The sequence below is a fragment of the Musca vetustissima genome, unplaced genomic scaffold (assembly GCF_032173495.1).
Source record: "Musca vetustissima isolate MV318-11 ecotype Yass unplaced genomic scaffold, APGP_CSIRO_Mvet_v1 utg15158, whole genome shotgun sequence".
NCBI classification, from domain to species: domain Eukaryota; kingdom Metazoa; phylum Arthropoda; class Insecta; order Diptera; family Muscidae; genus Musca; species Musca vetustissima.
In genome coordinates, this window is record NW_026887821.1 from 246773 (window position 1) to 264491 (window position 17719).

The following is a 17719-nucleotide window of genomic DNA, read 5'->3' on the forward strand; positions in this document are numbered from 1 at the left end:
CGAGCTGCAGTGAGTAAGTGGCTAGGCCATGTTGTGAGAATTGATGAGGATGCACGTTTGCTAGTTGTGTAGGGTATCATATGGTCGGTCCCGCCCGGCTTTGCTGTTCCCTTCAAAGTGTTTTCAATTACATTTGACAAAAATTGTTAATTTGTTTCAAGAAAGTTTTTATTTTTTATAATTCTGTGTGTTTTCATTACGTTTAAGTACGTTACTAACAAAATTCATATACATACATAGATACATTCATCATCACTATTATTATTAATAATAAATAAATTTGCTGTTTAAAATTCTTTGGATTATATTAATTATTAGACTTAATTTGTGTATGTGTGTGTTGATCTCTTCATTTTGTTCGTTCATTATTGCTATTATTATTATTTTTAGCATTAATAATTTGACATGTGATATCATTTTATAGCAAAAAAGAAATTTATGCAATAGTTAATACAAAAAAATATGATTAAATTATTAATAATTATAATTACATATACAATAGAAAAAAATGTTTTTTTTTATAAAATTAAGACAATTAAATACATATACTTCATTTTTGGGTGGGTGGACTTTGTGTGTGTGTGTTTTATTATTTTGAATACAAAATACTTATTCAGATCTACGCGCTTCGTTACGTAGCCACTCGGCAATGATTTTATAGTTTTGATCCATCCAATTTACATTATCCTGTACATATTCGAGTATTTGTTCCACGGAACGACTTGAATCTTTCAATTCGTTTTTAATGAATGCTTCCAAATCGGCAAATTGATATTTGGTATTGAAACGTTTTGTGACAACTTCCAGGACCATGTTATAGGTTAACATTGCATTACTTAGACTATAAGTGAAATAAATAGTTATGTATAGAAAACTATATTTTTAAAAATAAACACTTACTATGCTTTCATGTACTCCCAATTGGTGTGCATAAAGTCAAATGCAATTTTTTGCCCCACCACATTTGATGTTACACCCATGAATACCCAATATACATCCTGTTTTCGTATATCATCCTCTCCGCTAATGGAATATTTTAAAAATCTTGAGATAATCCATGGTTCACGTGAACAACCCAAGGCGGAGAGTAGTATTTCCTTTTCGGTTGATACCGACGATTTTTTGAAGCGTTCAAAGGCAAAATCCCATTCACCCTCAGTGCCAAATGCGATGGCCGTACAATAAACAATACTACGCAGATCTGGAGATATGCTATATGCGAGATAAAATAAAAATGTTATTGACGTAATTTGAATGCTGATTTAGTAATACTTACGGATTATTGGTATCTGGATTTGGTACTTGCATCCAATTTTGAAAATGTCGAACACTTTCGGCTATGCACTGACGATGACCCAAATGACAAGCCATATTGAGAATTTCGGCACGTTTAAAATGTTCCAGCATATTATTTTCGTTTTTCGATTCGGAAAAGCCCAATTGATTGTAAACGTTATCTAATAGTTTGAGTAGGTATCTCTGTAAGTAGTTTTTAAAAAGTAGTTTTAAAAATTATGGTGATATTAAAAATGTAAATAATGAAATAAGACACACAATCAGTGAGTTTTGGGGGAGGTTTATAAATGAAATGAACAGAAGTTGGCGTACTTTTCTACAAAAAATTTCAAGATCTACAACACGCTGATGCTACCCGTACTGGTGTATAAATCAGAAGCATGGGTACTTGCGCAAGCAGATGAGGTAGCTCTTGGAGTGTTTAATAGAAAAAAATTCCGAAAAAAATCTATGGGCCGATCTGCGTCGATGGTGAATATCGTCTTCGAATGAACCATTAGTTGTACTATCTATTCTCGGACATCGGCATTGTCAGATGTAACGAGCTGCAGTGAGTAAGTGGCTAGGCCATGTTGTGAGAATTGATGAGGATGCACGTTTGCTAGTTGTGTAGGGTATCATATGGTCGGTCCCGCCCGGCTTTGCTGTTCCCTTCAAAGTGTTTTCAATTACATTTGACAAAAATTGTTAATTTATTTCAAGAAAGTTTTTATTTTTTATAATTCTGTGTGTTTTCATTACGTTTAAGTACGTTACTAACAAAATTCATATACATACATAGATACATTCATCATCACTATTATTATTAATAATAAATAAATTTGCTGTTTAAAATTCTTTGGATTATATTAATTATTAGACTTAATTTGTGTATGTGTGTGTTGATCTCTTCATTTTGTTCGTTCATTATTGCTATTATTATTATTTTTAGCATTAATAATTTGACATGTGATATCATTTTATAGCAAAAAAGAAATTTATGCAATAGTTAATACAAAAAAATATGATTAAATTATTAATAATTATAATTACATATACAATAGAAAAAAATGTTTTTTTTATAAAATTAAGACAATTAAATACATATACTTCATTTTTGGGTGGGTGGACTTTGTGTGTGTGTGTTTTATTATTTTGAATACAAAATACTTATTCAGATCTACGCGCTTCGTTACGTAGCCACTCGGCAATGATTTTATAGTTTTGATCCATCCAATTTACATTATCCTGTACATGTTCGAGTATTTGTTCCACGGAACGACTTGAATCTTTCAATTCGTTTTTAATGAATGCTTCCAAATCGGCAAATTGATATTTGGTATTGAAACGTTTTGTGACAACTTCCAGGACCATGTTATAGGTTAACATTGCATTACTTAGACTATAAGTGAAATAAATAGTTATGTATAGAAAACTATATTTTTAAAAATAAACACTTACTATGCTTTCATGTACTCCCAATTGGTGTGCATAAAGTCAAATGCAATTTTTTGCCCCACCACATTTGATGTTACACCCATGAATACCCGATATACATCCTGTTTTCGTATATCATCCTCTCCGCTAATGGAATATTTTAAAAATCTTGAGATAATCCATGGTTCACGTGAACAACCCAAGGCGGAGAGTAGTATTTCCTTTTCGGTTGATACCGACGATTTTTTGAAGCGTTCAAAGGCAAAATCCCATTCACCCTCAGTGCCAAATGCGATGGCCGTACAATAAACAATACTACGCAGATCTGGAGATATGCTATATGCGAGATAAAATAAAAATGTTATTTACGTAATTTGAATGCTGATTTAGTAATACTTACGGATTATTGGTATCTGGATTTGGTACTTGCATCCAATTTTGAAAATGTCGAACACTTTCGGCTATGCACTGACGATGACCCAAATGACAAGCCATATTGAGAATTTCGGCACGTTTAAAATGTTCCAGCATATTATTTTCGTTTTTCGATTCGGAAAAGCCCAATTGATTGTAAACGTTATCTAATAGTTTGAGTAGGTATCTCTGTAAGTAGTTTTTAAAAATTATGGTTATATTAAAAATGTAAATAATGAAAACAGACACACAATCAGTGATTTTTGGGGGAGTTTTATAAATGAAATGAACAGAAGTTGGCGTACTTTTCCACAAAAAATTTCAAGATCCAGGTGGTTTTGTTTTCACATAACCCACCCACCTGACCGTTCATAATGACATTTTTACTTTTAATTTTAGAATGACTGCCCCCTAAACAAATGTTTTTTTATATCACAACCAACATCTTTCCATCACTTTTTCTTACCTTAAATACATCATATTCACCCATACTACCAAACATTGCATCCAAAAAATTAAACGCATTCATGGCTGCCTTCCATGCCGTTGTATCATCTTCGTGTATCAAATATCTGGTCAAATTCAATGCCAAATTATAACTCAAATATCCACCACGCGCCAAATTCATAGCATCATCGATTAGTTGGGCCCGATTTGAGGGTGATATTTGTCTGAATTTCTTCACATCCATTAGATGGTCCATTATTGCCTGCCAATTTTGTATTTCATAATTGACACGATAATAACCGCTCTGTTGTATATTGAAAATAAACCAATCGGCTGCCGATAAATTACGGCTTTCAATTTCATAGATTTTTGAACGTGGTATCCACGTTATTGGTCGGGTATTTTCAAAATCCAACTCCTCAGCTGTTGTATAGGTAATCGGTATCCACCAAAGAGGATCTTCTTGTGTGACATTCGCAGTGTTATGGAATTTCTTGTAGACAAAACGTTGCTGTTCCAAGCGTATAACATTTGTATTGGGATGTTTGGTGACCTGCACCACTGGGAATCCCACCTGCAATGTCCAAGTATCCATAATATCTTTGACGGTGGCATTGCGATCCAATAAACCTTCAGATTTTGCTGCCAATGTAAGGAAATGCCATAAATCGTCTTGTTCAGCGGAACGATAAGATCTGCATGCAATTAAAACAAATTCAATAGTTTCATATAAAATAACTAATATAGTTTTTTACTCACAATTCTTTTAAGTAGTTATGTAGACCCTTGCGAAATACTGGCGACGTTAGAAAATGCCCCATCATTCGAATTAACGTTGAGCCTTTGTCATACGATATTCTATCGAATATTTCATTAATTTCCTCTGGATTTCCTACTTCGATGGAAATTTTATGAGACGAAGACATAGCATCCAATTGAAATACATTCTGCAGAGTATTAACAACAAACTGATCCATTACATGCCAATCGGGTTCTATGCTATTCAAAGACTCATATTCCATATAGCTGGCAAAGCCCTCATTAAGCCATATATCACTCCACCAGGTGGGCGTCACCAAATTACCAAACCATTGATGAGCTACTTCATGGGCAACCACAGTGGCAACTCGCTGTTTATATGTAGATGCGGATACCCCCTTTTCAAAAAGCATACTTGTTTCTCTAAAGGAAGTTTTAAAATGTTAATGTCATTAAAATAGCATTCGATCGTTGTTTTGTCTCACCTATATGTAATTAGACCCCAATTTTCCATAGCTCCCGAGGCAAAATCTGGCAGTGCAATCATATCAATTTTTGGCAAGGGATATGGTATCCGAAAGAAATCTTCAAAAAATTTCAGAGCTTTGGGTACCATACTCAAAGCATATGAAGCCGATTGTATGGCATCATGCCGAGCCCATACGGAAAATGTTCCATTCGATAAGTGGCTAAAATCCGATATACTATAGGCTACCAAATATGTTGACATTGGCACCGATTCAGCAAAATAATCCCATTCATAGTCGGGTAAAGTGTCACTGGAAATACAAATTTCGAGAAGTCGTTAAATTATTTGAATAACAAATTATGATATTTTTTTAATATTAATACTGAATTCCAAAGTGTTAGGCGTGAAAAAGAGTAAAATTTGGAAAATGACTGGAAACATTCTTGGCATCTTCAAATTGTGAAATTTATACAGTTTACTGTACCAGGTCCATTATTAATGACGGACCTGGTGGTTAGATACCAGAAGGAGTGAACCGATTAGTCCTATCATCGGACTTGGGGTCCGAAAATCGTGTAATCTATTTCATTCATATGAGATTCACATATTTTCAAAAGATCTTCAGACCTAGGTTTGAATTCGACCCAGTACTCAAACACGTCATGTGCGTATTACAAGTTTACACAATTTTTAATCCTTAGGGGAGGAGATACCCTATTGGAAACTAAAACCTATATTAGTCGTTTTAAAGATAATAGCTGCAAGTACTACACAGGTTTCATTAATCCCAATGGAGAGGATGTTAGAACTTGGAAGTTCTATAAAATGTCAGTTACGTTGACGCTTGAGAGAGAAGAACCCGACCCACCCAGAGCAGAAGTTTGTAACCTTCTGGGGGAGATAAATGACATATGTGACCTGGTCATGGGGGAAAGAGCGACTCTAATGTTTAATTTTCAATTTGGGATGAGAGTTACTCTTAGTCTCAAGGAGTCAGATACGACTGGGTTTTTGGAAATTCGTTCTAGAATGTACTAAAATTACCTAATATGGTATCATCTGTATTTGGCGAACCGGTAGAACTAGAACTCTTGAAGTTGGAATTAAGGTCACTGAAGTAGAATAGATGTACCAAAAGTTTTTTTTTCGAAATTCGAACTATAAGTATACGAAAAAGTATTAAAATGTACCAAATTTGGTACAATTTGGATTTCGAATCATAGTTGAGAAGTAGCGTCGATATAAGAAGGTGGTTTTGGAATCTCATATGTATACGAAAAGTACTAAACAGTGTTAAATTTGGTACAATTAGAATTGGAAGGAACGTATGGTGCTGGAATCCTGATATTTGAAATTAACATTACCATCGGAGGATTGGGATATATAGGATTGGAATATGTAGGTAACTTCGAAAATTTGTGATTATTTGAACGAAAAGTACTAAATGGTACCACATTTGTTACAATTTAATTTTGAACCGATAGAGCTGGAACACTGTAATTTGGTTATAAGATTACCACTGCATTGTAGAATTAGGGGAATGCTGGTAGTTTTCGTACTTATGCGTACTAAATTTGATACAATTTGAGTGTATCGATAGTGCTGGAATCCTGAAATTTGGAGTTATGATCACGTTTGGGATGTAGGATTGGGGTATGTATGAAGTTTTAGAAAATTCTACTAATGTGTACTAAATGGTACTAATTTTGGTACAATTTGAAAAATAAGATTTCTATTGAATTTTATGATGTAGGTAGAGTAACTTCGGGTAATGTGGACCATGCGTCAAATGTGGACCACCCCCCATATCTAAGAAAATGCTTGAAATATGTCAATGCCGCCTTGATAAATGTTTTCCTAAGTAGTGAAAACAAACATCAAACTTGGTTTTTAATAAATAATTGCAAAGTTGAAAATTTAGTAGTAGAAAACGTAGCTGTGATTGTAAAAGTGTGATTTGAAATTTTTTGGGAACAATAGTCGAACGTTTTTGCAAAATAGTCGAACACTTGTTTTTACCCGAATATAAAGAAGTTATGTGGGTTAACAAAAATATACTTTTGTTGCAATTCGTTTTTGCAAAAACAAAAATATACGTTTGGTTTTCTGTAATTACTTTTGTCTGCAATTACAATCGGTGATTTTTAAATTTTTAGTCATTTTTGAAGCCGATAATTATTTTTAAATAAAAATATTCAATGTCGGGTAATGTGGACCACTATAAAAATTGGGACCTTTTTATGAGGACGAGTTCGAAACATGGGCGCATTTAATATGCGAGTAGGTATTATATCCTCTGAAAACTCGATATGCGGTTGGGTAATGAAGCAAGGACCTTCAAAATACCGCAAATGGGGTGGTACCCTTAAATGGGGGATATTCCAAAACATGGACCCATATATTTTTGCATTCATTGTTACCCAAGAGTGCAATTAATTGAAATTTATCACAATTATTCCACAACCTACCTTTAACATACTGATCCTCATTACCCACACTTACTGGTCCACATTACCCGCCAAGTTATTTTTATTTTCAGTTTAGAGTTTTTTGAAATATAATGCAATAACATTTTTATGGACAAATATATATAATTTTTGACCTGGAATATAATTACCCAACAAATCTACCATGTTGTGAAAACAATTTGTTTTTATTTTTTACCGTTGTTACGCCCACAATATAAAAAAAAAATGAAAACGGTGGTCCACATTACCCGAAGTTACTCTAGTAATGGAAATTAGTACTTATGTGGAATGGAAATTAGTACAAAATTTGATACAAATTGTATTTATGTCATCCGAAATAGCTGGAATCCTGAAATTTGAAATTAAGATAACTTTTGGGGAGTAGGGGTATGTAGAATATTTTGGAAAATTTTATAGAGTACTAAACGGTACTAAACTTGATACAATTTGGATAAGGTGAAGCGATAGATCTGGAATTCTTAAATTTTTAACACAGATTACTGTTGAAGTGTAGGATTTGGGTATGTAGGAAGGAAGTTTTGGAAATTCGTACTTATGAGGTCTTAATGGTACTAAATTTGGTAAAATATGGATTTGGGTGAATCAATCGGCCGGGAATATTGAAATTGGGAAAAATTCTTTCTACCTGATTGTTGAGGTGGGTTCTTATTGAAATTTATATTAACACTAGATTGCCGAAAGCGGTCATTTTGACAGTTTTTCAATTTCAAGTACAAAGTGGCGTAGGGGATGATAGATACCAAGCAACGGCTCTGATTGGCTTTAACATGGCGAAGCCCAGGCTTATCTTGGTCCCTCTTTCATCTCAATTGTGGACACTGACCTCCCCGCGGTGCCACCTGGGGAGCTATTCTCATCACCCGATGAAATAAATTTTTATCAAAAATTTTATCAAATGATGACAACAAAGAAATTGGCCTAAATAGTGAGCTAACATGTGCCGCGAGTTCACCCATAAGAACTATAAAAAATGGGTTGAGGCGTCGGGTTAGTTGTCCACTCTCGGAAAACCCAACCTACTATGAAAAAGCAAAGAAAAAGAAAACCAAACCCCCCTAATGTTGACGACCCCCGCAAACGTATAAAGGACCACGATCTGCGAATCTGCACTTGGAATGTGCGCACGTTGTACAGAACAGGGGCAGTGTTCGCTTTGGCGGATATACTCAAGAAGTACAAAGCCGATATTATTGCCTTACAGGAAATGCGATGGAAAGGGACAGGTGTAAGCCTTCATGATGAAACATCCGACAACGGCATGAGGTTGATTGACTTCGCGGCAGCAAAAAAACATGGTAGTTAGCAGCACCAGATTAAAGCATCTCGATATACACAAGGCCACCTGGATTTCTCCTGATCAAGTAACGAGAAATCAAATTGATCATGTTGTGATAGACGGAAGGCATTCATTCAGTGTTTTAGACGTCCGATCGATCCGAGGAGCGAATATCGATTCGGACCATTACCTTGTGGCAGCCAAGGTACGCACCCGTCTTAATGTTGCAGCAAAGGTGCGATCTAATACAACACGGAAACTCGACGTCGAAAAGCTGCAAACACAACAGGTAGCCGAGGCCTACTCCGCTCAACTTACCCATCTGCTTGAAGAAAGCACTTCTTGTCCCGATAATAGTATAGAAGCACAATGGCAAAGAATTGCCCACTCCCTACAAACTGCAGCAAAAAGAACAATTGGGTACCAAAAACCACCACCAAGAAATCCATGGTACGATCAGGAGTGTCGTAATGCTACTGATGTGAAAAACGCAGCGTATAGGGCAACCCTGCAGACAGTAGCAACACGTAACGTGATGGAGAATTATCGGGAGAAAAGGAGAGAGGAGAAACATGTTTTCAGAAAAAAGAAGAAAGAACAAGAAAAACGTGATTGTAAGCAAATCGAGATGTACAGGAGTCAGAATGAAGTCCGGAAATTCTACTAACGAGTAAAACACCAAACAGAAGGCTTTGGTGTAGGCACATCCTCCTGTAGAGATGAAGAAGGAAACCTGGTGACAGATACAGACAGCGTGTTGAGGATCTGGAAGGAGCATTTCGAACAGCTGCTAGTATCAAATAGTGGCGATGAAGAAGATACCCCAGAACCAATAAGAGATGATGGTATAGAGTGTATACCACTTAGCCAAGATGAGGTCATAAAAGCAATTAATCGGCTCAAGAACAACAAAGCAGCAGGAGCCGATGGGTTACCAGCCGAACTATTCAAAACTGGTGGCCAGATGCTGGTCAGGAGCATGCACCAGCTGATTAACACAATTTGGCTAGATGAATGCTTGCCCAATGATTGGAACCTCAGCATCCTGTGTCCCGTGCACAAAAAAGGAGACAAGACAAGATATGTGCCAACTATAGAGGAATAAGTCTCCTTCCCATCGCATATAAAGTGCTATCCAGTGTGCTGTGTGAACGATTGAAGCCAATGGTCAATGACATCATCGGACCATACCAATGCGGCTTCAGACCTGGCAAATCCACCATTGACCAGATTTTCACTCTGCGCCAAATCCTGGAAAAGACCCACGAAAAACACATCGACACATACCACCTATTTGTCGACTATAAAGCCGCATTCGACAGCCCTATCCGTTCAGAGGTGTTTAAAGCCATGTCTGCGTTCGGCATTCCTGCAAAATTAATACGGCTATGCAGGATAACTTTAAGTGGCACAAGGTCAGCCGTTAAAGTAGGAAAGGATCTATCGGAGCCCTTCAATACTGAACGAGGATTCAGACAAGGTGACAGTTTGTCGTGTGATCTTTTTAACATCCTACTGGAAAAGGTCATACGATACGCAAAGGTGAACAGAAATGGCACTCTGTACACCAAACAACATCATTTACTCGCCTACGCCGATGACATCGATATAATGGGTCGAACATTACGAGCGGTAACAGCCACCTTTGAACAAATTGAAAAGGAGTCTGCCAAAGTGGGTCTGGCAGTAAACGGCGAGAAGACCAAGCTGATGGTATCAACGCGCAAGACGTCCAGTAGACTCGGACCAACTGTGGAACTTGAGAACTACAGCTTCGAGGTTGTTAAAGACTTTATATACCTTGGTACCGCCATAAATAAAACGAATAATATCAGTTTTGAAATTCGGATAAGGATTGTGATGGCCAACAGATGCTACTATGGTCTAAGTAGGCAGTTTAGAAACAAGGCCACCTCTCGCCAGATCAAACTCACACTTTACAGGATGCTGATACTACCCGTGCTATTATATGGATCAGAAGCATGGGTACTTGCGCAAGCAGATGAGGCAGCGCTTGGGGTGTTTGAGAGAAAAATTCTCCGAAAGATCTACTGGTCGATCTGCGGCGACAGTGAATATCGGCGTCGAATGAACCACGAGCTCTACAATTTATACGCGGACACCGACATAGTCAGTCGTATTGAGCTGCAGTGACTACGGTGGCTAGGCCATGTTGTGCGGATGAATGAAGATGCCCCAGCTCAAAAGGCATATAAAAATGAGCCTACTGATGGTTCCCGTAGAAGGGGAAGGCCACGAATTAAATGGAAAGACCAAGTAGAAAACAACATCTTGGAACGTGGTCTTCCAAATTGGTGGACTTGCGCACAAGACCGACGCGCTTGGAAATCTTTTTTAAGCTCGGCTTATGGAACAACCGTTCTGTAACAAGCCAGCTAAGTAAGTACAAAAATAATTGTGTATATTATGACACAGCTTTTTAAAATTTGGCGACTTTTTGTACCACATAGAACTATGTTTATTAATCATAGTAGCTGTTTCCTCCCCTCTTTCATTCCCCGTATTCACATGTGCTACACCTATATGGCCTAAAATCGGTCATTTTGACCTCTTGTGAAATATTAAATAATCAAACTACTTTTATTATTGTATAAAGTAAATTTCTTTTATGACCAGATCAGTACAACAACATCGAAAACCGTTTGCTACTCTAGAAACACAAACGAACACACAAATCGGGAAAAATACATTTTATATTTCCAGTCGATTTCACTCATAGAGTATAGACTTCCTCTTTTTTGAACATTTTGTCCGCGTTCTTATTTTTCAAAAAGGGAAACTCGGGGGCTCTCCCACCAAAAACAAATAATAACAAAGTTGTGTATGATTGTAAATAATGTAAAAAATATTAAAAAATAAGTTAAAAAAATTTTCTTTCACAAAAATTTGAATTATAAAAAGGTAATAAATAATATCGGGATGGAATACAGATATAGACTTCTGTTGCGCCCAGAATTAGTATGCAGTGTTGAGGTATGAAGGTAGTTTTGGAAATACGTACTATAAGAAGACAAATGTACTACATTTTACTGAAATTATTAATATCTGGCATATGCTGTTTTCTGTGAAAACAAAAAACCAAATCACGTATTTCTAAATATATACTAATCAAGTCTAATGAATTCAACTTTTTTTAAGAAAAAATGTAACGTGTAATTTGCACACACATACTTTCTTATCTAGTACTCATCATTAATTGCAATTTTTTTTGTTTTCTTTTTTATATTACTTACTGTTTTCTTGTCCTGGCTCTGGGCATATTTGAAATAGTTGAAAGCTGTTTTGGCCGTGCAATATTTAAAGCAAATTTCGCTTTAAGTGCAGGTTCATCGAAACATGGAAATGCTCTACGTGCATCGGTGGCCTGAAATTGTGTTGAGGCTAACCATCTATAAGAGAGAAAAAAACAAAACAAAAGAATTATTTCAATTTGTAAAGGAGAAAGAAAGAAGAACTTCCAAGAAATGTGTCTCCAGCAAACTTACCTTGTCTCATTTCCCACCTGATACGAACTGCGATAGAATCCTTGCAATGTGTCCTGAATTAAACCACTAAATTTGATATTAATCACGTATTCCGTACTCTGTACAAGTTTGTCGTACAACTCAATAACGAAAAACTGTTTAGCCTCCTGCAGATATTGTTTACGTATACGCAATTCGGTTCCCTCAGCAGCGGCTGCTGCTGTTGGCCCATTACTGGAGGCACTTGTTTGTTCTTTATCAGTCGCCGACCGTCCACCAAGCCGTCGTATACTGACATCATTCTTGGAAATATTCAAATCGACGGCATGCATGGTTATGTTGTAGCAATCCTCCACAGCTACAATATTGATTTGAACTTCACCGTCAAAGGTAAAGTTACCCTCGAACAGGTACGGTTCCAGTGAGATGTTGTACTTGAGTGGTTTTATTGAACGTGGCAGGCGTACATCTCGCTCGTGATGCGGCACGGCTAGCGCCGTGGCATTCGTATCGTTACCTTTGTGCTTCAAGTGCACCGTGGTACAGACGATATTCTCATCTTCGGCCGGTATCAATTTGTCACAGGTGGCAAAGTTATAGATTAACACCGCTACCGTAACCAGGGTGCAGAGGAAAAATGCTACAGCGAGTATTAGGGTACCACGTGATATGGTATAGCCACTACGTCTTTGGCTGGTGAGTAGGGCAGAATTGCCCGTTCGTACAGCATCCATATTTAGGTTCTCATGAGGATGTGTAACCATTGGCAATTAAACAGTGTAGTGTGTGTGTGTGGGTAGGTGTGGTTGTGCAGTTTGCCAGAGTGTTATTACCTCTGCGGTGGCGGTGGCAGGATATTCTTATTATAAGGATATTAATTGTGTTTTCTTTGTAAACATGGATATTAGATGGTAATTGTTATCTAAAAAAAAGAGATAATAAATATTGATTAAGCTGTATGGAAAAGTGTGAAAGCAAATAATTATTGAAGATGGGAATGAATTCTAATAGAGGCTTAAAGAAATTGTATATTTTGATACAGGTGGCCCCACTCTATTTTACATGATCTCTTAATGGTATGTCATTCACGTATACAGGATTTCATTTCGAGGGGTCCCGCCGGTTCAAATGAAAATCTTCATTGCAAAAATACATTTCGAAAGAAAATTATCAACCATAATTTTTTTAATTAATGAATCACATTTTTTGAACGGGAACACACACATATCTATACTAAGAATAAAGTAAAGTGATTGATTGACTGACTTAACGATTCATCAACCCCCAGAGGAAACGGTTGAAGCTAGAATCTTGAAATTTGGGACTTGGTACCTTCCAAATCAAGTTTAAACGTTTAAACGTTTTTGCCGTTTTTTAATGTGCATTCTAAAACAGAAACCAACTTTTTTACCACACAATTTTTTTTTTAAATTTCTAGATCCCGATTACAGTTTGGATATAAACAAAAGGTAGTTTAGTTACATAAAAAAATATTGCTCACTGTCAATTCCATTTTCCGATTAGCAGCTACCTATTCCGGTGAATGTCTTGATATCACTACCAAAGGTTAGTTTTTTTATGAGAATCACGCTAACGTGTTCCGCAATTCAATACCACCCTCATTGGCACATTTTTATCAATGATTAACAAATAACTTAAGAAAAGCCTGAGAGAGACACAGCTAAAATAAATAGACTTGTTGAAATGTTTACAAAAAATCGCTGTCATCCGCCGAAATGCTACGACGTTGATGATGATGATGGTCTTAAGTCACAGTTAATTCAATTTAGTCATATTCTTGCCAATTACCACTTGAGTGTTAAAATCCATTCAAATGAAACGTAATTCCTATATATGTACGAGTATTTTTGTTCTTTATTTAACATATCGAAAAAAAAACAAAAACGAAAAATATTGAAATGAAAATAGAGACAGTTATAAGTGGGCATATAGCGAAGATGTCAAAATATTGATGTACACACAAGATATTTTCAAATTGACTTGATCAATTACACATTTTTTGTTTTTGTTTTGGTTTTTTTTTTACGGGGAAATACACACTGTATTGCTATTGTTAATAAAATTAGCGGTTGTTCCTATTGTGCTACTCTTGATAGGACTCATAAATTAATTTAATAATTTTGCAAAAGTGGGACGTTTTGTGCAGGAAGTAGCAGATTACCATTTTAAGTTGTCCTACCAATAGACTTTATTGTAGGTTTGGTAAAAATATTACAATGTGAAATCGATGGAACAAATCGAATACACCATTCGTTTCGAAAGTGTCTGTATAGTTCAGAAATCTATGTGCTCTAGCAACATTTTTGTTACTCTGGGAACCTTGGTTCGAATTCTAGCCGTGCTCTGCTGAAATAATTTCTATTTTACTCCACTCGAGAAAAACTGACTTAAATATTTTTTTTAAATGTTTAAACTTTGTGGAAGAGTGCGCCGATGGATCTCATCTTCGAACTTCAAAAAATATTGGTAAAATAACTGACTCAAAATTGGACACTGCATTCTCTTAATATTTGATTTAGAAATTTTAAACATTTTGACACTTTGTGGAGTAGGCACCACAAGAAATTGACAGATTAGTTTACTCTTTGATCTTGATATAGGAATGGGAAAATTATTACGGTGTACAAAGTTTGCATGAAATTGGATATTCAGTTTTTAGACTTTGTGGGAGATTCAATAAAAGGAGGAGATTAAAAAAGATAAATCTATTGAAATTTTACGACATTGTGCGGCGGTACCAAAAGTAGGTACCGGGGATAGCTACTACAAATATTGAAATTTTGTCGAAATTTTGACACGATGAAGGGAAGGTACCAAAAGGAGAGGAACGATGGGTCCATCTTCGGTATTTATATATGTATTGCGAAGAAATTGGATGTTACCTTTAATTCATATTAGATTTGCAATTTTTCAAAATGTTTAAAATTTTTTGTGAAGTGTACACTCCGTTCGCATGATATATAATTTTCCGCAAAATGTTGGCACCATTTTGTAGGTGAGACCGAGATAAGGTTCGCAATCATCTTAATGTAGCAGCAATGGTGCGATCTAACACAATACATAAACTCGACTTCGAAAAGCTGCAAACACAACAGGTAGCAGAAGCCTATCCCGATAATAATATAAAACCAGTAAGGAAAGTAGTAATGTCGACTATATGAAACCCTTCACCACTTTGGGTATATTCTACATATGTATCCCAATAGACGTCGCACGAAACTTTGCACACATCGAAAGATATATGAGGTCCTTGGTGCAGCGTTCACATAAAAATTGGACGAAACTATATATGGGAGCTATATCTAAATTTACACCGATTTTCACGAAACTTAGCACACATCATTGTAGACATAATTCAGTACCCTATACCAAAATTCGTGTAAATTTGGTGCACCATTTACCAAAACCCGGCGAAACTATATATGGGATCTATATCTAAATCTGAACAGATTTTCACGAAACTTAGCACACGTCATTCTACTATTAATTCAGTACGCTATGCAAAATTCGTGCAAATCTAATGATTTTCAGGGACTTTCGTGCACCATTTATCTAAAATCGGGCTAAACTATATATGGGAGCTATATCTAAATCTGAACCGATTTTCTACAATTTCAATAGGGTTCGTCCTTGGGCCAATTAAGCGACTTGTGCCAAATTTCATCCAAATCGGATTATAAATGCGACCTGTGCTTTGTTTACAATTTATCATCATCAGACGGACGGACATGCATAAATCGACTCAGAAAGTGTTTATATGCATATTCTCAAAAGGAACCATGGGTCTATCTCGATTCCTTTTGCCTGTAACAAACATATGCACAAAGACATAATAACATGTACCACAGTGTGGTGAAGGGTATAAACACAATGACAAAGAATTGCCACTCCCCACAAATTGCAGCAAAAGCAACACTTGAGTACCAAAGACCACCGCGGTACGATCAGGAGTGTCTTAAGTATGAAAAACGCAGCGTTTAGGACAACCCTGCGAGACAGAATTATGGGGGAAAAATGTGAAACGTATTTTCAGAAAAATTAAGAAAGACAAGAAAAAGGTGAGCGGGATGGACAGGAGTCAGAACAAAGTCCGGAAATTTTACCAACGAATAAAACGCCAAACGAAGGCTTTGGTGCTGGCTCAACCTCCTGGTGACAGATACAGATAGCGTGTTCAGGATCTGGATGGAGCATTTTGAAAAGCTTCTGGTATCAAATACTGGCGGCGAAGAAGATACCCCAGAAAATATAAGAAACGTCGGTATAGATTGTATGCCACCTAGCCGAGATGATGTCTGGATACATGCACCAGCTGATTAGTACAATTTGGCTAGAGTAATGCATGTCCAATGATTGGAACATCAGCATCCTGTGTCCCGTGCACAAAAAAGGAGACAAGAAGATTTGTGCCAACAATAGAGGAATAAGTCTACTTCCCATCGCATATAAAGTGCTATCCAGCGTGGTGTGTGAACGACTGAAGCCGACCAATGACATTATTGGACCACTTCAGTGCGGCTTCAGACCTGGTAAATCGATAATTGACCTGATTTTCACTCTGAGCCAATTGTAGAAAAGACCCACGAAAAACACATCGGCACATTCTATCTGTTCGTCGACTATAAGCCCCATTCGACAGCCCTTGAGAGGTGTTTAAAGCCATGTCTGTGTTCGGCATTCCTACAAACTTAATACGGCTATGCAGGATAACTTTAACTGACACAAGGTCAGCAGTTAAAGTCGGAAAGGACCTATCGGATCACTTTAATACCGAACGAGGATTTAGACAAGGTGACAGTTTGTCGTGTGATCTTTTAACTTCCTTATGCCATGCGAGAGGCAAAGGAGAACAGAAATGACACTCTGTACACCAAACAACACATGTTACTCGCTTACGTCGATGACATCGATATAATAGGTCGAAAATTGCGAGCCGTAACAGCCACCATGAACTAATTGAGAAGGAATCTGCCAAATAGGGTCTGGCAGTAAATGGCGAGAAGACCAAGCTGATGGGATCAACGCGCGTCGTCTAGTCGACTCGGACCAACTACAGCATCGAGGTAGTCGAAGATTTTATATATCTTGGTACCGCCATAAATAAAATTAATGTCATCAGTTTTGAAAGTGTGAGGAGGATTGTTGGCCAACAGATGCTACTGTGGTCTAAGTAAGCAGTTTAGAAACAAGGCCACACTCGCTTCTTTTATATAAATCTGAAGCATGGGTACTTACGCAAGCAGATGTGGCAGCTCTTGGAGTGTTTGACAGAAAAAATCTCCGAAATATCTATGGGCCGATCTGCGTTGACGGTGAATATCGCCTTCGAATGAACCATGAGTTGTACCACCTATTCTCGAACATCGGCGACTACGTTGGCTAGGTAATGTTATGGGAAGAAACTTGGGGTATAAAACTGATATTTCGATGAGGCACATTTTGATCGTTGCAAAGTGAATATACCCTCATTAGGCATAAAAACTGAGGTTATCAAAATACGATCGCGGAAGATCAAGTAACGTAGGACGGTTAATTCATAATTTTTTCATCGGAGAAAACAACATCGGCTCAAACCAGCACCTCGTTGACATGTGATAACGAAGAATTGATCGATCTGCCTACAAGCTAGACTTGGCGCCCAATGATG

The 17719-nt window shown here is 36.9% G+C and overlaps 2 protein-coding genes across 2 annotated transcripts; both read right to left on the minus strand.

Moving 5' to 3' along the window:
* Positions 1-609: 609 nt before the first annotated feature.
* LOC133335557 (aminopeptidase N-like) lies at positions 610-1678 on the minus strand. The gene is made up of 4 exons (XM_061543867.1): positions 1652-1678; positions 1277-1479; positions 901-1212; positions 610-841 (listed from the first exon to the last, which is right to left on the minus strand). The coding sequence occupies exons 1-4, from the start codon at positions 1676-1678 to the stop codon at positions 610-612; spliced, it is 774 nt and encodes a 257-aa protein (XP_061399851.1).
* A 767-nt stretch (positions 1679-2445) lies between these two features.
* Positions 2446-12819, minus strand: LOC133335533 (aminopeptidase N-like). Its single transcript, XM_061543808.1, has 9 exons — positions 12334-12819; positions 12073-12294; positions 11821-11976; positions 4818-5111; positions 4333-4755; positions 3593-4268; positions 3113-3315; positions 2737-3048; positions 2446-2677 (listed from the first exon to the last, which is right to left on the minus strand). Exons 1-9 carry the CDS (start codon positions 12813-12815, stop codon positions 2446-2448), a joined length of 3000 nt encoding a protein of 999 aa, XP_061399792.1. The 5' UTR covers positions 12816-12819.
* Positions 12820-17719: the final 4900 nt, after the last annotated feature.

Coding starts and splice junctions, on each gene's coding strand:
- LOC133335557 (XM_061543867.1), bottom strand. CDS start 1,678: ATGCTTCTGATTTATACACCAGTACGG. Junction 1,480..1,651: donor TGATTTATACACCAGTACGG/GTAGCATCAGCG, acceptor AACTACTTACAG/AGATACCTACTCAAACTATT. Junction 842..900: donor TGGGAGTACATGAAAGCATA/GTAAGTGTTTAT, acceptor TTTCACTTATAG/TCTAAGTAATGCAATGTTAA.
- LOC133335533 (XM_061543808.1), bottom strand. CDS start 12,815: ATGGTTACACATCCTCATGAGAACCTAAATATGGATGCTGTACGAACG. Junction 4,269..4,332: donor CATAACTACTTAAAAGAATT/GTGAGTAAAAAA, acceptor AATTGCATGCAG/ATCTTATCGTTCCGCTGAAC. Junction 2,678..2,736: donor TGGGAGTACATGAAAGCATA/GTAAGTGTTTAT, acceptor TTTCACTTATAG/TCTAAGTAATGCAATGTTAA.